The 20,670-nt window shown below is 37.3% G+C and overlaps 2 protein-coding genes across 5 annotated transcripts in view; one reads left to right on the top strand and one right to left on the bottom strand.

The window, feature by feature from the left end:
* The window catches only part of DHX57 (DExH-box helicase 57), a 117,702-nt gene that overhangs the window by 31,782 nt on the left and 65,250 nt on the right, over positions 1–20,670 (bottom strand). The window contains exons 1-6 of one of the 3 annotated variants that reach the window (XM_010997262.3): positions 13,261–13,332; positions 8,927–9,144; positions 4,306–4,461; positions 3,149–3,334; positions 2,015–2,853; positions 230–408 (exon numbers count right to left, since the gene is read on the bottom strand). In XM_010997262.3, the coding sequence (XP_010995564.3) occupies positions 230–408; positions 2,015–2,853; positions 3,149–3,334; positions 4,306–4,461; positions 8,927–9,138 (1,572 nt within the window). In that variant the 5' untranslated portion in view covers positions 9,139–9,144; positions 13,261–13,332. Of the gene's footprint in view, positions 1–229; positions 409–2,014; positions 2,854–3,148; positions 3,335–4,305; positions 4,462–8,926; positions 9,145–12,999; positions 13,228–13,260; positions 13,333–20,670 lie in introns of those variants that run through there. The other 2 variants (XM_064494567.1, XM_064494566.1) reach the window with 2 other exon arrangements.
* On the top strand, positions 13,380–19,300 carry MORN2 (MORN repeat containing 2). 2 transcript variants are annotated; one of them, XM_010997266.3, is made up of 5 exons: positions 13,380–13,489; positions 15,620–15,670; positions 16,088–16,194; positions 17,183–17,319; positions 19,064–19,300. In XM_010997266.3, exons 4-5 carry the CDS (start codon positions 17,183–17,185, stop codon positions 19,164–19,166), a joined length of 240 nt encoding a protein of 79 aa, XP_010995568.1. In that variant the 5' UTR covers positions 13,380–13,489; positions 15,620–15,670; positions 16,088–16,194; the 3' UTR covers positions 19,167–19,300. The 2 variants fall into 2 exon arrangements, with proteins under 2 accessions (XP_010995568.1, XP_010995566.1); XM_010997264.3 differs by lacking the exon at positions 15,620–15,670 and having other exon boundaries at positions 13,404–13,489.

Here is a 20,670-nt window from a genome sequence, read left to right as displayed (position 1 = left end):
GCCACATGACTCTGAGAATATCTGGTATATATGTGTTTCATTTTCATCAGTCAGTGGATTTTCCAAAACTATCTAGAACATGCATCCAAGTTTGCTGTGGCATGCAGAAACTCTGACCAATAGAGTAAAAGAGAGCCAAAAAGAAAATATACTAGGGAGGGTAGCCAAAACTTCCTAAATCCTAATCCCTTCATCCACACATGCTAGCCATTCTCTCCGAATACCCTACCTGTTTTATTCGGAACTGCTTGCAGATTTTAGCATTTTCGGCATGTACTGACTTTGCCTGCCAGTCATATCTTTTGGAAATCTTTTTCTTAAGGTTGACATAGCTTTCATTCTCCACTACAACTGGTGCAGGACCTTCATCCTCATCTGTCTCCTCCTCAGGTTCTGATTCTTTTTTAACTTGAAGGGGATAAAAGGAAACATTTCGATATGGTGCCCTTTCTTTAGGAAACGGGGGAAGTGACTATCTAACGAAGTAACAACAACAAAAAAATCATAAAATGGAGAAAAAGTTAAAGCTTGAATAAAGCAAGTTCACTCATTTTAGTACTACCACTTCTACTGCTAAAGAACTTAAAATGCATCTTCAAACAAACTTTAATCAAGTGTAAGTGGCTATGGTTAAACCAAATTAAAAACAAAGAAGAGAAAATCTCAGCATGCCTTGTTAATCCAGTAGACTCTTTACATTCAGTAATTAACAGAAAGCTTCAAATATTTGCAAGTGTTGCCCAAAATTCCATGACACAAAATAACCCAAATGTCTACAAAATGATGAGTTAATAAATAAAATGTGGCATGTCCATACAATGGAACATTATTCAGTAATAAAAAGGAATAAAGTACTGACACATGCTACAACATGGATGAACCTTGAAACATTCTGCTAAGTGAAAGAAGCCAATCACAAAAAGCCACATATTTATTGTCTGATTCCATATCTATGAAATGTCCAGAACAGGCAACTCCACAGAGACAGAATGTAGACTCATGGTTTTTAGGGGTTCAGGGAAGGGAGAAATGAGGAGTGACTTGCTAACAGTTACAGGGTATCTTTTTGGGGTGATGAAAATGCTCTGGAATTAGACATTGGTCATGGTTGCACAACTCTGTCAATATACTAAAAACCACTGAAGTGTACACTTTAAAAGGGTGAATTTTATATCTTGATAAAGCTGTTATTCTTTTTAAAAGTCCATGACACAGAGTTTGTCATTTCTTGAGGAACATATGTGAATCCCATGTGCTAGAACTAGCTGTAATTTGGGAGTTAAGGGACCTGTGAGTGAACCCAAACAGCTGTCCAGCATTCACATTTCAGTGCATTTCATTATTCTCTACCTATTGACACTTACTTAGGAGATCTTGGGAAATAATAAAAACTTGTTTCTCTGAAAGAAAAATGACAAATAATAAGATCCCTTTGATGAACTTTGAAAGGGGGGTTACTTGTGGTATATGAGTCTGCACAGCAAGCCATGATCTAAAGAAAGGCAGAGGCTTGTACACACGTTTCTCTATTTGAAGATTCAGGGATTCATAAAGAGAGCCCTTCCTTAAGGAATTGTGGGGGTCTGGCGCACTAAATGCAGGAGGGTATGGATTCTGGTATAGAAAGAGAAGTATCTCTAAAAACTCATTTGAAAGTAATCCCGTATTTAGTATCAGAAATAAACATATGAAACCAAATGGATTCCATGAAATAGATTTTCTGGAAGGATGCTTTAAGGTTCTTCCAGCCCTCAACTGTTAGAATAGACTTATACATCACTATAAACTTTCAATTCATGGAGCCTGAACACAGTGACACAACTGGGCCTTACAATTAACGTCAGGCCATAGTTCAGCAGATTCTTATTCGTTTTTGCCCATAGATTGAGGAAAACGACTTGCCTCAGATCACTGGGAGATCCCAGACTATCCCTCAGAACCCCTGCCTTCTTTAATCCATCATTCCAAATGCCCTCCTCCACAACACCCTTCACCTGCTCAATGCCTTACCTACCTTCTGGAATTTGATTTGAAACAATAGAATTACTTGGAATCGCTGGTTTACAACAGACAGGATTGTTTACTCTGGTCCCAGAGGATACTGGAAGAAAGTTCACAGGAGGGAGACTGTACTTGTGATGGGTATTTGTTAGTAACTTGGCTATTTCTGATTCTTCCTCTAAAAGGGTTATCAAAGAATATACAGCAGGTTCTGAAGTTTCTGCAAATGTCAAGGCCTTGCCATAAAGGAACTCAGAAATATGTAAACGACAAGCCAGAGGTAGATTCTCATTGGTGGAATAAAATGCCACAAGAGGAGCTTGGTAGGGGTATTTGTGGTCTTTAGAAAATCGAATTTCAAGTTCATATAAAAAAGGTGCATCTTCATTAGCATTAAGGTGAGAATCATCTACACTTCTTTCCACTCTCCCGACAATTTGATTTGGTGGCACTTCATGTTTGAATTTGCATTTTGATCCAAATTTACAATTTCCTTTGAGGTAAAATTTACAGATTTCAAGTGAAGTCTCCTGTATAGTTTTGGTACTTTCCTTTCGCTTGGATTTGCAGAATTTACTCGTCAAATACTCCAGTTCTAATCCAATGGTCCAGACTCTGTTCTGAATTCTTTCTATAAATTTTTCTCCGCAGATTGACTTGAGAGCAAATGCCTCTTCCTGTCGCTGTTCCACGCACTCATCCAAGCTTATACACGCAACTGCCTCAGAGATCTTCATCCTCTCTCCAAATGTCTCTGAAAAACACTGGGTGAATAGATGTTCCAGCGATGCCCCCACATCTCCATCACAAATCCTCAGGGCTGCCTGACAGCGTTCAATGTTGAAACCATATCTGTCAAGTGTGAAACATGACCAAAAAAGATTGAGTGATATCAAACCACAGAAGAGAAATTCACTTAAATTCATTTATGTGAAGTTGTAACTATACTTCGGCAGGGTTTGCATTTTTAACGAGTATCCCTGATCATACTAACTCCTCATTACTCTCCCTATCCTAAAAGAGAGGACAGTAGGGCATACAGGTACTGCTGGAACCCACACAACAGGAAAACATTCAAGCAGAGGTAGCAGGGTTTATAATGCAATTTCAGTTTCCTTTAATTTTCCCATAAATGATGAAAGCAAACCTGGAAAGTTTCTGCACTGCAAATGTTGAGACTGTAAATTCTGGACTATGAGGCTCTACCAGGCCTGAGCCAGCACATTCCAAAGGATCAGGGTCGGGAACAAGGGAAGCTTCTCGTCCAGCTGACCAGTACTGCTCCTCATCGCAGTCAGGCTCGTCATCTTCCTCCTCCCCAGAAATGCCTCTTCTGGAAAGAGTAACATTTTTATACATCATATATTAATCTCTACTTATGTCAAAGAAAAATTTAGTAAGAATTCAATTCAAGGAGCCAAAGGACATAGGACCCTGGCCACACTATTCAGTCACTGATTTAATCTTTTATTAATCTATTAATTTATATCTTGACAATTAACAGCATTTATTACCTTCCAGGTACTATGTTAAATGTTTTATATGTATTATCTCTTGGGAAATCTTCCCAATAATCCAGCCAGACACAATTGGAATCTCCATTTTTTCAGATGACCAACTAAAACTTAAGATTAGTAACTGTGGAAGAGAGCAGTAAAGAGCAACTAGAGATTTTAACCAAGGCAGTCTGACCCAGGGCCTGTGTTCTTAACCACAGAAGCCCTGGCTATCCTCTCTCTTCTCATTCATAAAAACCATTGCTAATTTTTTGCTTTGCTGTATAATCACCTTTCCTAATTCTAAGACAGATAAGAAATTTATAGGACAGGATGGAAATCGAGCTATTCATCACTGACTATTCATTTTGGCAAATGGAAAGAATTAACTTCTCCATCTGAAATCACAAAACAAAATAGCCAAAAGACTAAAAACTCTTTCTCTTTTATGAGAAATAATAAGACTTTCTGATTAACTCAGTATTTGCTCCTAGAACAATACTTCTACTTGTTCACTGCAAGGTTTTATTTGGAGGATTATCAATACAGTAACTACTGAATTCATATTAGCAACTGTCCTAGAAAAAATAAAGATGAAAAGGCAATCTGTACTACTGCTCACAGATATTGCAAAACAAACTCACTCTGAAACTGCTGCTGAATAATTATTCTTGTATTTCTCACTTTCAACTAATTACACAGCCTCAACAGGATCAGTATTGATACAGTATTCCAAAGACACACAGGGCCTTCCCACTGCCAATTCATCTTCCTCAATATAACAATTTACTCAAGTAAAATAACTTACTCAGATCCAGCGTCCGCATCTTGTTCCTGCAGATCTCGGAGAAGAGCTTTCACTTTTTCTTGATTCTCAGAAGTCATGTGCAGAGTCTGAAGGGGCACTTTGGAGTCAGGCTTCCATTTGGGGCATGTATCTCTTCTCACACTACTGTTGCTCGGTCTGCAAAGGACACAAGAACAAAATTACACATTTACCTGTGATCAGAAGTTTTACACTCTCCTCAGGATCCCCAAATATGTACAACACGACTAGATTGTCAAGTATCTTACAAAAGATGACAATGAATATGAAGAGATTCTCCCTTTTCTACAGTATTTATGAGACTTCATTATAATGGTACTGCTGGGAAAAAACCTGATCAGATTCTTAACCATTAAATCCGGCTTCATTTACTCAAGAATCCTCTGGAGAAAGCAATGCTATGATGACCCCTTCTGCACATACTGGACTCTCAGAAGAAATATGCTACTACAAAGAGTATATATTTCACCCTATTTGAGGTACTTGATCTGAAAACAACCAAGAGTCCCATCTTGTGAATATTAGGACCCATTTCTGAAATATTTACCTAAATTATTATTCTATCCTGATTACAAAAATAATACATGTTCATTGTAGAAAAGTAAAGAACAAAGAGGAATACCGAAGTCATCTTAAATCATATTCTTTTTCACAAAATACTTTTTATAAAATTGTACAGCATATATAATCTTTTATAATCTACCTTATTTCCTTATCAAAATAAAACTGACATTTCCCCCAAATTAAATATTTTCCTACAATATAATTTTTAAATGGTTACATATAGATACGGAGGTATCAGAATTTATTTCATATCATTTATTTATTTAAATCTTTTTTGATTTTTAGATTTTCTTAGGGATAATTTTTAATATTTAAAACAAAAATCAGTTCTAAAGTTTAACTTTATTCACTGAATTTTTCTTTTTTTCACTTGACATGTTTTATTATAAATTTTCACAAACCCAAGGAAATGGCAGAAACTTTCTCTATATTTAAAATCCAACATAATATTGAGACTTGAAAAAGAACTACACATTTACCCTTGCAAACTGGGTTGGAAAGGAGAAAACAGAATAGACTGTGGTTTTTAACCACATAGTTCCAACTTCTGAAAAGAAATGTTACCCCAAATTCATCATTTTCTCTTTTCGTTTCAAAAAATTTCAAATCTACAGAAATGAACAGCATTTACCCAGATTCACCGATTGTTAATATTTGCCATACTTGCATGCACACACACATTTTGCCCTTCTCTTATTTCTCTCTCCACACACACACATATGCCTGTGTATATGCCCCCTCATACACATTCTGCTGAACCATCTGAATGCAAGCTGCAGACATCATATTCACTCTTAAATACTGGAGCATGTTATTTCCTAAGAACAGAGATACACTTTCATATAACCACAATACTATTATCACTCACAAGGTATTTTATATTGATATCATCCAATATGTAATCCATATTCAAAGTTCCTAACTGTCTCAATCATATCCTCTACAGATTTTCTGATTGAGTACCTAATTAAAAATGACATTTAGCTGTCTTTTTTTTTTTCCCAAACGCCTTTAATTTAGAATAGTTCCCCCACCTATTTCCTGACACTGGCTTTTTTGAAGTGGTCACGCACATTCTCACAATGCAGATTGGTCTAATTGTTTCCTCATGATTAGTAAAAACTTCCATATGCTCCTATTCCATCCACCGCTTATTTGTACAGCCCTATCCTTTGCTTTCCTTCCTGTTACTAAGGATGAACCATTCCCGATCCTAAAGTTGGTCCTTCTGTTTGTACATTGTATCCCAATCTCTTTAATCTCCTCAAGGAAATCATTCCAGCACTTATCCCCCCCTTTACAACAGCAATTCTTCATTCTCCTTTGGATCATTCCCATCTGCATACAGACATGCTACATAACATCTACCATCTTAAACAAACAAACAAAATCCTCCATTTGACTGCACATCCCCATCAAGCTCTTGTCCTCTCTCTCCTTCTTCCCCTGCCCTTTATAGCAAAACTCCTCAAAAGGGTTATCTAAACCACTGTCTTTGTTTCCGTTTTCTTTCGTCTTCTCTCTGAAACACACTCACAGTTTCCTCCACACCAACTATACCAAACCAAACGGCTCCTGTCCAGGTTACCCATGCTACCCACATTGCCAAATCCAGCAGACAATCGTCAGAACACATTTCTCTTGACCTATCAGAAGCATTTTTAATACAATTTGCATATCTCCTTCAAGTATCCAACCCCACCTGATCGGATACTCCCCTTTTAAACACCTTTCTTCCTTGACTTCCAGAAATCATGCTTTTAGTTTTCCTCCTACTTCACTGGCAAACTCCTCAATCCACTGTGTCTGATCCTCCTAATCTCTCTCAGCTGTAAAGCCTAGAGTGCCCCAGGGCTCAAAGTTCAGACCTCTTCTCCATATCCTATCTCATCCAGTCTCATAGCTCTAAATAGCATTTATTCATAGAGCACCCATACAGTTACTTCTCCAGCCCAGCCTAATTTTCAAAGGTTATTTTAAAATCTCATTCTTTTGACTATTCTAAAGATTATATGTTCCAAAGTATCCTTTTAAAAACTTGCTTCTATGCGCTTGCAGGGCTTTTTAAATAATAAATCATTGTAATGATTAAATCTGACCCCTTCGACAGAAAACAGATCAATGGATTCCTAAGGATCAGGGAAGAGTTTGTTACAAAGGGCATGGGCGAGTTTTGAAGAACTTTTGTACACCCTGATTACGGTGGTGACTGCATTTGTCAAATTTTGGGGTGAGTTTTACTGATTGCAAATTATACTTCAATAAACATGACTTTTAAAACTTCAAAAATAAAACAAAAACAAAACAAAGTCGTTCCTTCTAATGGCCTATAAGATATACAGAATAGCCTCTTGAATCCAACTGCCTAACTCTTCTCAGCCATCCACGCTAGCCACATGGCTTCCTTGTCATGTCCTGCATCCTCCAAGCACACTCCCGCCTTAGGAACATGCACTTGCTGTTCCCTCTTCCCTCAGAAAGCTTCACAGCTTAGTCCTCCACTTCCTTCTTGTCCCTGCTCAAATGATACAGCATTAGAGACGTCTTCTCCGATCACTTTACAGAAAACAGCAACCATTTAAAAGTACCATCAACCTATTTTGGTATTTTCTATCTCTTTTACCCTCCTTTATTTTTCTCCATAGCACTTGCCACCTGACATATCATTATACCTTTGCTTATGGTCTTAATATCTCCAACCTCCCTCCATGAAGACAAGGACAGTATTTTATTCATTGTTGTAACCCTGGTCCTTAAAACAGTACCTGGTGCATAGTAGGCACTGAGTAAATATTTGCTGCATGAATGAACATCTAAGTCTCTAAGAACCTGTAAGGTTAATGTTTTCAGAAAGAACAGAGCTGCATCTAACTCAGTAGTTAGGTTCTTAAGTGAGCAGCTAAGGTGAAAATATAGTTTTAAATTATTCTGGAAGATTCCTTAAAAAGGTGTCAAGTTTGAGACTGATATATGATCTCTCAGTATATCCAAAATGACCATTTTTCATTTAGAATGGAAAAAGTGTAGATTCTCTGGTTGCACACCAAATGAAGTATTTGGTAGAGATCACATTTAAGAAACATATATTTAAACATCAGTATCACACACTCAGTGCATCAAGAGGTTTAAACTAGAAAAAGCACTTAAAACTTAGATTGCCTGAGGGACTAGCACACTCCTCTCTCCATATCCTGCTCACTGGAAGGCCCAGATTCATTTAGTGAATTTTAAACTACTTAAATACTATTTGTTCTTCTTTTTCTTTGTTCTGAATCCACATAATTGAATTCATTTAAGTCAAAAGGATGTATGATGCAGTTAACTTTAGCACTCACCTATATTCCCTTTCTAACTAATATTTAGGTGGGAATTATTCCCACAAAAGAATGTGTGTATACATAGCTTTAAAGAAGGCTCTCCATCTCTAAAAATTCCAGTAAACAGCTTGCAGTGCAATTTGAGACACAAGAATTTTATACTTATATTGCATAACGTGCAGTAATGAAATCGTTACTTTCATTAGAATCATCAGAATTTCTTCACTAATTAAAAGTTGAATATGAGAGAAACCTGGATATGACATCTATCACTGGTCATCACATGAAGCTCCAGTGAAGATCTGGCTGATCTGGTTGGAAAATAGATAATTAATCAACCAGACAGACAGGGTACAGTCAAGTCCCATTTTGGGAACTTCAAATTACAATACCTAAGAAATACTTAAAATAATTGTCATCACTTTCACCATTTCCAATATTTACTTTCCTGGTAATATTAATTACAATAATTCACAATAATGTTCAATTCACAGTGTCTTACAGAAGTTAAAGTTAATTTCAGATTTCAACCCTCGCTGTTATTTGCCATTATATCTTTATAAAAGGTTACAGAGAAGGAGGCTGGAAGGTTTTAAAACAAGAGGGGCAATCAATTTGACCAGAATTACTTGGCATCCCCCCTCTTCTCTTAGCCACCTGTTGTCCCACAGATTAGGAACTGATATTGTTTGCAAATTTGAACATTCAAAACGTGTAATTACCTGGATGAGCGCCTTGATTCACTGAAGATACAAAAATCATCTCCATCATCCCAAATTCTACTTGACGCCTTTCTATTGCCACCAATGCCACCGCCACCACTGCCACCCCCGTGAGATTTATTAGCATGACTCCTGCCTCCTCTTCCTCCTCTAGAAGACCCCTTTCCACCTCCTTTGCCTGGCTTGCCTTTTCTTCTCACTGAAGAACTCATTTTCACCTGCAAGAAAAAAAAAGGGATATAGACATCATTAAACTAGACAAGTATAATAATCCTTTGTTTGTTAAAGTTATGGATATAGCCTATTTTAAAGAAAAAAAAAAGAAAATGCTTACTTTAAAAGGGCCAATTTAGGGGACGCATAGTTAAACTGCTTCACAAAATATTTACGAGCACATCCCCTTCATCATTAATATTTAGGAACTTTCTCTGACACAGATTTCTTAACCAGGATATGTAACAGAAACACAAGGAGAAGTTTCAAAATACACATGCCTACAACTCAATCCTACACTTGGACTTGGTTAGGTGTGGTATAGGGTTTAAAAAATTCAGGTTGAGAAGAGACGACTACATTAAGGAAAAGAAAGGATCTCATACAAACAACCTAAATTTACTCTTCAACGAACTAGAAAGAAAAAACTAAGCCCAAACTAAGACAAACTAACTACACTCAAACTAAGCCCAAAGTTAACAGTTCACATAACAGGAGCACCAGAGTGATAGGAGAGAAAGAGAAAAGAGCAAAAAAAATTCAAAGAAATAATGGCAGAACATCTCTCAAATTAACTGAAAGACAACCACCTACACATCCAGGAAACTCAAAAGACTCCAAGTAGGATAAATACAAAGGCACATTACAGTGAAAATGTTGAAAGTTAAAGATAAGGAGAACTCTTGAAAGCAGAAAGAGAAAAACAACTTGTCACTTACAGGTGTAACCCCAATAAGATTAATAGCTGGCTTTCTGGCAGAAACAATGGAGGCTGGAAGGCAGTGACATAATACATTCAAAGTACTCAAAGAAAAACACTGTCAGCTAAGAATCCTATATTCAGAAAAGCTATCTTTTAAGAATGAAGGTGAAGTTAAAACTTTCCCAGATAAGAGGAGAAAATTTGTTGACAGCAGATCTGCTTTACAAAAAAAAATACTAAAGGAAGTTCTTCAAGCTAAAGTAACCCTAGATGATAATCTGAATCCATAAAAAAGGAGCACCAGTAAAGGTAATTACATAATTACCAAAAAAAGTGTAAATGCATAACTTTTTCCTTTCTTTGCATAACCAATTTAAAAAGCAATTGTATAAAATAATATGTATATGAAGTAATATTGGGCCTATAATATTTACAAATGTAACATATTTGCTAAAAACAGCACAAAGCAGGTCAGTGGGAGTATAGTTGTATTGGGCTAAGAAAGTGACTACGGATGGTAAAATAGTAACTATAACAAATGTATTTTTGCATTTATAACATTAATAGATGTAATATGTGTAACAATAATGTCCTAAAATGGAAGGGAAAGGAATACAACTATATGAGAGTAACATTTGTGTATGTTACCGAAATTGAGCTAGTATAAATGTGAAGCTGATTCTGATGTGCTAAGCTGTATATGATAAATCCTAGAGCAGTCACTAAAAAACAAACCCAAAACTCAAAAACAGTGGGAAAAAAAATCATTAAAAAAATTAAAATACTGCATTAGAAAACATTCATTTAATGACTTAATGCAAAAGAAAGCAGTAAAAACACAGAAACAAAATAGACATGAGACATATAGACAACAAAAAGTAGAATGGCAAATGTAAATCCCACTATATCAATAACAACATTAAATGTGAACTGATTAAACAATTCAATCAAAAGACAAATTATCAGACTGTATAAAAACATGATCACTTTAAATTCAAAGATATAAATAAATGAAAAGTAAAAGGATAGAAAGACAAATTATGCAAAGAGCAACCACAAGAAAGCTGGAGCGGCTATGCTAATATCAGACAAAACAAACTTTAAAGCAAAAAATGTTAATAGAGCTAAAATGTAAGATTTTAGGGCCTAGGTTAAATATGTGAATAGGGTTTCTGTGCTCAGCCATGGGATCAGAATGGGAGTATTGGGGAGGAAAAGATATGGGGAGTGCCACAAGTTCAAAACAGGTATCTTTGAGATGTCTTTTACATATTCAAGTGGAGATATGTAGAAGGTAGTTGGATATACAAGTCTACATTGAGGGAAAAGGTAATATTATTTCACTTAATTCTCTAAAACTCCTATAAGGTAAATATTTTCTGTATTTTGTAGAGGAGGAAACCAGAGTACAGATAAATTATATGCGTCTAATATCACCAACTATAGAAGCAAAGTCTGGAGCCAGAGTTTGAAAAAATTCATTTGACTCCAAAGCTGAAATTCTTTCCACCATACCTGCCTCTTACCCGTCAAGTATGTACTTTATATCTTCAATTCAAAATTTAGTGTTAAGCCAGCCCCATCCCCCTTTGATTTGTATCCGGATCTTAATTTATAAAGGTAACTGAGTGCCGACAAAGAGAACAATACCACTGAAAGAAAAGTTTAATGTTCCTTACAGCTCCCCTAGAAACAAGATGCATGCCGTGCCATGGTGGACCACAGGGGGAAGCATCAGTGTCAGTTAAGAGGCAGAACGGAACAAGGGGAAGGCACAGGCCATGGTCTTTCTTGGGGTTTCCAGAGGAAAGGCGAGGCAAGACAGGGTAAACAGTTTAGGATTGGTTAGTCTGAGTAATTCCCACAGACTCTGAGGCACAGGGGCTATTCCTAGTTGCCCGGTACCTGGCCCGAGGTTGATTTCAGGCAGAAACTATTGGCTTATGACAAAGAAGGTGGTTGGAAGTAAAGATGTAGGACTGGTTGGTTTGCATATGAAACGCATGTTCACCTGTGAACTGTTTATTAGCTAACTCCTGGAATGGTAGTTTCTTCCTGGCCAGTTAGGCCCACAAGATGTCAAAACATCATAAACTATAGAAAATTTAAAATATGACTAGTACACTCTTTCAATCAAATTTAAAACCCCATCACTACAAGTTTCCTCTGACTCCATATTCTCCTAGGTAAGAACATCGTAAGAAAGAAGTCCAATATCTCAAATTCTTCTGTAAATACAGTAGTACATATACTTACAACAATGTAAGGTCATTAAAAGCTTAACAGGAGACCAAAAAAGGGGGGGGGGATAAACTCAATTCTGTAAAGTAGTGCATCAAATAACTACCTGTTATTTCCAAAAAATCAGAAAAGAGAAAGGAATACAAATCAAACAGAAAGATCAGAACTTCATCACAAAACCTGTCCAGCCCCCATAAGTTTGTGTAGTAAGAAACATTAGAAATAAGCAAGAAGATATTTTGCTCTGATTCTTAAAGAAGAATGTCCAGCCAACCAGAGCAAGCCACAGCAAGATGGCCTAAAGAGCGATCAACAACTTGTCTCACCAATCCACAAAACGTTATCTTTACAACTTGATCTGAGATCTGCTCTCAAAATTTTGAATAAAGACTTGTGGGCTGTATCCAATAAGACTCTCCCCCCAGCATTTTCCAGTAAACTGGGATCAGGTTGTATAATTCACATGGATAGATTCCACCATTCTATTTCATTTAGGCTGGTAAGATATCAACTATCTTTGCTTAACCTGGACACAGGGACCTATGTTTGGCTGGAAGAGTATCCTTTGTTTCACACCCAACTTTGGCTCCCAGGAAAAGCAGTGAAAACTGACTACACACCACTCTCCTCCCAGGCAAATCTCTGACTGACCCTCATATATCCAGGTCCATGCAGATACCCAGACCCAGTGCCTTCTTCCAGCATACATCGTAGCCAGTCCTCTCCCTAAAAAGCCACCAATTAGAGGTGGACACAGAAACAGGAAACGAAGCCTGAGCCCCTCCAATCCAACACTTCATCCCGCTCCGAGGCTGAATTCAGCTCCCCCACCCCCAGCCTGAGCGTGAACAGCCTCAGCTGCCGACCCTTGCCTGGCTCGGTCCCAGAGACTGGGATCCTGCTGGTCCAGACTCACCGACCCTAGCCAGAGAGGTTGGATCCCACTGGGCCGGGAGGCTCCTCAGACCCTACCCACCCCGGGAGAGGGAGGCGGTAGAAGGGTCCGCACGCTGATAACCTGGGCGACGCGCAGACCACGCACACAGACATACGTCCCTTGCCCGCAGAAGGGGAGGCCGTCCCAGGCTCGCAGCGCTTCTTCCCTGAGTGGCTGTCAGAACCCAGGGCTCACCGACAAGGCGCCGCGCCTGGTCGCCGCCACCCACCCGGACCTCACCTGGAGCGGCTCCGCAGCAGCCCAGCCGCAGCCGCACAGCCCTGGCGCCTTCTGATTGGCTCAACCTCGGGCCCTGCCTTTCCGCTTCCGGGGGAGAGGTGCCTGGTTTCCCTAGCAACCGAGTCGCACCGGCGCCGAGTGCTACGGTTTCGTTCTCTCCAGGACGCAGAGCTGGCGGCCCAGGGGGAATCACAGACACCAGAAAGTCTCTCCAGCACCTGTGTGTCAAGTGAGTGTCCTGTCCTCCCAAAGCCCCGGACAGGAAAGGCCCCGTTAAGTAAAACTCACACTGAGCCGGAGCTCCTCCCCGGGCAACTCCGATACCAGTGCGATGTATTTCCTCAGCGTCTACACTGCAAGTGCAGTGGGGACGCGGAATGTCCCTAGTGTGCGAATCTGGAGACCTGGATTCTAGCTCTCACTCGGCCGCAGATCCGCTGTTGTGACACCTTAGGCAAGTGTCAGCCTCTCTGGTTTCGGTTTCCTCTCTGGCCAGTCTGTCTTAGGTTGCCTCCCTGTAAATCTAACATTCCAAAGTTTCTAACGTGGAACCATTTAAGGGCAATTGAAAACAGCTGGTTTCTGGTTTGATCACGTTTAGTGCTCTGCTTAGTAAACATTTAACGATTGCTTCCCAAGTGCCACTCATTCACTAGACATTCAGTTCCTACCAGTAGGTACTAAGCACTGAGCTGGACACTAGGGTGAGAAGAGATTTGACTAATCCGTCATCCTGACCCAGAGGAGTGGGTCTGAGAGGGGACTCTGGCACAAAAGCTCTGTTTTAATAAGGCCCTAAGTACTACAGTAGGGACAGGCCCAGAGTGTTGTGGGGGCTCCTAGAAGAGTCTGAGGGTGAGGGGAGATAAGAAAGGCTTTGCAGGTGATTCCTCTGTCTTCCTTTATGCCTCTCTCTGAGAAAAATTTTCAACCTTGTATTCCAGTTCACTGATTTACTTTTAAATGGTATCTATTCTGCTATTCAGCTCTTCTAAGGAGTTTTATTTCAACAATTACATTGCTAATTGATTATTTTTCATAAGCATTTGTCCCTGTCTCAAGGCTGCTATACCCTCCTTTTCTCTCTTATTTTAAAGTCCTCTGCCTATTGTGTTATTAACTGTTTCCTCAAAGGCGATGAACTTCCAGCCTTCTCAACTGGCACTCAGATTAATTTTTAAATTAAAAAAGATCAGTTCTCTTGGCCCACCCACAGAGACTCTGATTCAGTGGTGTCAGGTAGGGCCTAGGAACTTGTAAGGCATCCCAGAGGTTTCTCATGAATGAGCCTCACTTCAAGTAACACTCTATTAGACTATTGTTTACTTATCTTCTCCACATATGTTTTCTTCAGTATTGGAAAAAATTAAGTTTCTAATGTTTTAGTCCACTAAGTGTCCCAGGGCTCTGAGGCATAGGTTCCACACACCCCCCTACCTCTCCAGTCCTGTGGTTTTCTTTTTCCCTTTTTCACCTGGTCTCCATTTCAGTCTCATTCTGTTTGGATCCCCCTCTCTACTTCCACATCTCCTCACTCTCTTTATTTTCTATTTCCTCCTACTGTCAAATCAAAGATTGCTCACTCCACCATACCTGTGAGACAGTCAATAGATCATATATAGGCTACTCCAAGAGAAATAAAAACTTACACATGAATGTTCACAGCAGCATTATTCCTGACACCCCAAACTGAAAACAACCCAACTGTCCATCAACTGATGAATGGATAGACAAAATGTGTTATTTTTATACAATGGACTATTCAGCAATAAAAATGTTGAAGTACTGATACATGCTACAACATGGATGGACCCTGAAAACATGCTAAGTAAGCTAATCACAAAGGACCACATATTGTTTGACTCTATTTCTATGAAATGTCCAGAATACACCAGTATATGGAGACAGAGAGTAGATCGGTGTTTGCCAGGGGCTGGGGAAGAGGGTAGGGGGCAATTAGGGTAATGGAGATAAACTGCTAATGTTTACAGGATTTCTTTTGGGGGGGGGGGTGATTAAAATATTCCAAACTTAGATTGTGGTGACAGTTGCACAACTCTGAATATGCCTTTAAAAAATTTGCATTTTGTATACTTTTAAAGGATAAGTCTTGTGGTATGAGAATTAAATATTAACAAAGCTGTTATAATAAACAAATACATAAAAATAGATCATCTAGACAAAATTATTTATTTCCTCAGGACCCTACACTAGACTATGGAAATACCAAGTAATCATGATATGCTTGTGATCATATGAAGGGAGTCTATTTGGTTAGCTCTTAAAGCACATTTGTTATAGGTCTTCTGACATAAAAATATTTACATTTGTGTGACTTTTTTTAAATCTTTTAAAACAGCTCCAGAAGTATTTAAGATAAACTTTGTATTTCCAAATGGAGACAAGTATGGTAAGCATACATTTCAAGTACTTTCTATATAGACTAAAATAGCTTAAGAGTACAAAACTGAGACTGTCACACTTATAAAACTACTACTGAGATATTAACTCCATTAAATAAAATAACCTAGAAATACTAATAAATGAATAGATTTAAATCTAAATGATAATGTTAAGTGTAGACAGTATGCCTTAGAAACCCATGGGAGAGCCATACCCATATGCCAGTCTTCCCGGCCTTTGGGTCTCAGTGGTCACGCCTTCTAGGTCCATGGAGCCCTTCATCTCTGGTCCCAGTGGTTTCCAGTGCTAGAGAGCCAAAGAATCCCACAGGGATGCAGTTCTGATTAAGCCTGAATATAAATATTTTATTACTTAGTCAAACAGGGCTCCCGTCTATAATCTTCAGTATTTCTCTCTTGTTTAGATGGGGACTGTACAAGAACATCTTCTGGAGTCTTTGAGAGAAATGGAATAGGTATTCATACCACTCCTAATGGGACTGTCTACACAGGAAGCTGGAAAGATGACAAGGTATTATTGTTGTTTTGAACACTGACACTGGATAAGTAACTCTATTAGTTAAATGATTCCAGGCATTTCAGCATTAATCAAAAATATATATGAGTAGGGGGGTGGGAAGGGACAGAGTGGGAGTTTGAGATTTGTAGACACTGACAGGTATATATAGAATAGATAAACAAGTTTATACTGTATAGCACAGGGAAATATATTCAAGATCTTGTAGTAGCTCGCGGTGAAAAAGAATATGAAAATGAATATATGTTTATTCATGTATGACTGAAAAATTGTGCTGTACACCAGTAATTGACACAACACTGTAAACTGACTATAACTCAATAAAAAAAAAGAAAAAAAATTTTAAATACATGAGTAGACCATACAGTAAAAATAACAAATGATTGATTTAATATATATGAACACATGAATAGTATTAGATTCATGCAGAGAGCTAATTATCATCATTATCATCTTTTTTGTAATCTATCATTGAGCAAACTTAACTCATTACACAATTTTCTCATTTAATCCTCATAGCGTCCTCATGAATTAGATACCATTTATATTCCTATTTTACAATTGAGGGAAATCAGGCTCAGGTTTCTTGCCCAGCTAGTAAGTGATGAAACAAGAATGTTTTTGGTTCTGCTCAAATACACATTTTTGTTCTTAACGTAACTTCCTTGTGCTGTTTCCTGGGCTAACTAAACTGGTTGTCCTTTAAGATTTTTGATATATTCAAGGTATCTTGAGGTCTCCTGTTATTATCATCATGGACCCCCAAGATGTTCCAGTGCCCCAGATCAGAAACACTGACCTGCTGAGCTTCACAGAGAGATACATACAAAGGACAATGATTAAAATGTTATTTTATGCATATAAAGGGTGATACAATGACAGATTAAATAATAACTAAGTGGACGATAGACATATGTGTACATTTTTAAAATGTTCTAGGGAAACAGAAGGTTACTGAGGTCATTTCCTTTGTTACAAACAGATGAATGGTTTTGGAAGACTTGAGCATTTTTCTGGAGCAGTATATGAAGGACATTTTAAGGACAATATGTTTCATGGATTGGGGACTTACACATTCCCAACTGGGGCAAAGTACACTGGAAATTTCAATGAAAATAGGTAAGCTTAAAATAAAAAGTCTTTGTAGTTCTAAAAGATTCTTTTCAGGCACATTTGTTTAAAATTTAGGGAATGCTAAATACCTTTTGTAATGTATCTAGTTAAAATACATTTATAATATATTTCATAAGAATTGTCATGTTATATTTTGGAAAAGAAAAAATGTTAATGTGAGGCTAAGGCCATCATGAGCCTCTAAAACAAAATATCATTCTTGGTGCTAATTTATTAGACTTTTCATTTATTTCCTCTTGACTCCTCTATTCCTATAGAACTTTTTGTAGTCATACTGGAAATGGAAAGCTTATTGCAATTATTGAGAATATTTAGGCCAAAATTATTTTGACTTGAAATATACTGATAAAATTTTTTTTTGTTTTAATTTTTTTTTCCAGTTTGAGATATAATTCACATACAGCAGTGTATAAGTTCAAGGTATACAGCATAATGATTTGACTTACATACATCATGAAATGATTATCACAATTAAGTTTAGTGAGCATCCATCATCTCACATAGATACAAAAGAAAAAGAAAAAAATATTTTTTTCCTTGTGATAAGAACTAAGGATTTACTCTCTTAACTTTCTTATATAACATACAGCAGTGTTAATTACTTTTATCATGTGCATCACATCCCTCATACTTCTTTATCTTATAACCAGAAGTTTGTACCTTTTGACTACCTTCAACCAATCGCCACCCCCACCCCCAACCACACATCTGATCTCTTTTTCTATGAGTTTGTTTGTTTTCTGAAGTAAAATTGACCTTCAACACCATGTTAGTACCTGGCGTACAACATAGGGATTTGATATTTCTATACATTACAAAAAATGATCACTACCATAAATCTAGTTACCATTTGTCATTGATAAACTTTTTAAAAAAGCAGCCTTGGGGATAATTTCATAATTTTTTTATTTCATTTTGACTTGATATGTGTATACATTTTTACTAGGCTAATTTTTAAAATGTAAGCAAAATTAGTTAATTTTCAAACTGTGAAAATGTACCCACTGTCGTCCTTTATAAGCATATGATTGTAAGAAAAATGAAAGTGAAGGGAAACATTAGCACAGCTTTATAAGCTTAACCCTCACACGGAGCAGTACACCATGCCATCCAGAGGCTCATCTTCATTTATAAAACTACCCCTTCATTACTTCCAAAATTGAAAGTGCAACCTAATTGTTACAAAGTAGTTGATACATATTCAGAAGGGTAGAAAAGTATTCTGATGCCAAGTTTTTGATGACAACATACAAACTTTTTCCACTGATATTAATAAAGGGAGAAAAATCTAACCCATGGGATAAAGGTCTATGTGGTTATGTGAAGTGATTTTTCACCACTCCGAAGAGTCCAAGAAAACACCAGCTTAGAGCATAGCACCTCAGACATAAAGGTCCATAAATATTTGTTGAATAAATGAATGAACTAATTAAGCCAGATAACCAATATAAGCTTTTCATTTTTTGACTGATTGTTTTGGTTTTGTATAAATTAAACATATGTGATCTTAAAATCTTAGACACCAAAATTTGTATAATGACAATATTTGTTTGGAATAGTAGTATTTTTTTTGTAGGATATGAAAGCAGGATGCCAGGTTTTAAATCAGAGTTTAAAGTGGAAAGATATAATTCTTCATACATAGTATATAATATGCTGGGCAATTTTATATCTGGACTGTACATTTTTGGTCTTGGTTAACAGACAGACTTATTTTTCACTCTTACAGGGTGGAAGGTGAAGGACAATACACTGACATCCAAGGACTAGAATGGTGCGGTAACTTTCATTTCACAGCTGCTCCAGGCCTGAGACTAAAGCTCCACATGTAGATATTCTGCATTCAAGTTTTAACGTGGTAATTGAAGCTTTTAGTTGTAAGAAAAACAACTAAATCTGTCATCTGAAATAACTTCATACACGACCTGCATATTATAATTTTGCCAATAAAACCATCACTCACTTATGCCTTTTTGAACTTTCTTTTCATTATCTTATAACTAGTTTAAAATAAATTATGTGATTTAATTGAGAGTTTGCTCATTTTAATAAATGCAGCCAAACTATTCGGATCTTGACAAAGTCAATTTCCAATCCTGTACCCGAGTTTCGTCATCTTTAAGAAGTATATCTATATGTTAAAGGAAACTACCCAAAAAACGAGGACAGTCCACAGAGTGGGAGAAAATATTTGTAAATCATATACTGATAAAGTTTCTAGAATATATACAGAACTCATATATATATAAATATATATATATTTTTTTATATATAAAAAATAAAAAGACAACCCAATTTAAAAATGGGCAAAGGCTTTAAATAGACATGTCTTCAAAGAAGATACAGAAGTGTCTGATAAGCAAATGAAAAGATGCTCAACATCATTACTCTTTATGGAAATGTAAATTAAACCCATAATAAGGTACCACTTCACAGTCACTAGGATGGCTATATTAAAAAAGAGAATTACAAAGATTGGCAAGGATGTGGAAAAATTGGAAACCTCAGACATTTCTGGTAGGAATGAAAAATGGCACAGCCACTGTGAAAACGGTTTCTCAAAAAACTGACATGTAATTACCATATGACCCCACAATTCCTATGTATCAACTCAAGAGAACTGACTCATATACAAGTGTTTATAGCAGCATTATTCACATTATCCCAATACTGGAAACAGCCTAGATGTTCATCAACTGACAAATGGATAAATAAAATGTAATAAATCTGTACAATGGAATATTATTCCACCATAAAAAGGAATGAAGTACTGACACATAACATAAATAAACTTGCTACATAAATAAACTTGAAAACATCGTACTAAGTGAAAAAAGCCAGTCACAAAAGGCCACATAATATATGGCCTTTTATGTCAAACGTCCAGAACAGGTAAATCCATAGAGATAGGAAATAGATTAGTGGTTGCCAGGGATGGAGGAATTGGGAGGCACTGGGTTTCTTTTTGGGGTCATGCAAATAGTCTAGAATTATTTGTTGTACAACCTTGTAAATACTAAAAATCACTGAATTGTTCATATTAAAAGGGAAGTTTTATGTAAGTCATATGTACTGGAGAAAAATTCACCACCCCAAAATGGGTCTTTGGCATAAGGAATAATTTAGGGTGATTATTTTTAAGAAATAGAAGCCTCCTGAAGTCTTTCTTTTTCCCTCCCCCTTAGCTGCCTAAAGAATTTAGATAAAGGACCTGTTCCCAGAATAGACGTATACCAGAGATACCTGCAAAGACTTTAGGCTAGGTGGGGGCAGGGAAACTGCAAGGCCTAGAGTTTCAAGTTCATTCCTGTCTCACTGTCTCAGCATGGCCCCACA

The sequence above is a fragment of the Camelus dromedarius genome, chromosome 15 (genome assembly GCF_036321535.1).
Source record: "Camelus dromedarius isolate mCamDro1 chromosome 15, mCamDro1.pat, whole genome shotgun sequence".
Lineage (NCBI taxonomy): Eukaryota > Metazoa > Chordata > Mammalia > Artiodactyla > Camelidae > Camelus > Camelus dromedarius.
This window is presented reverse-complemented; position numbering and strand designations above follow the sequence as displayed.

Coding starts and splice junctions, on each gene's coding strand:
- MORN2 (XM_010997266.3), top strand. CDS start 17,183: ATGAATGGTTTTGGAAGACTTGAGCATTTTTCTGGAGCAGTATATGAA. Junction 17,320..19,063: donor GGAAATTTCAATGAAAATAG/GTAAGCTTAAAA, acceptor TCACTCTTACAG/GGTGGAAGGTGAAGGACAAT.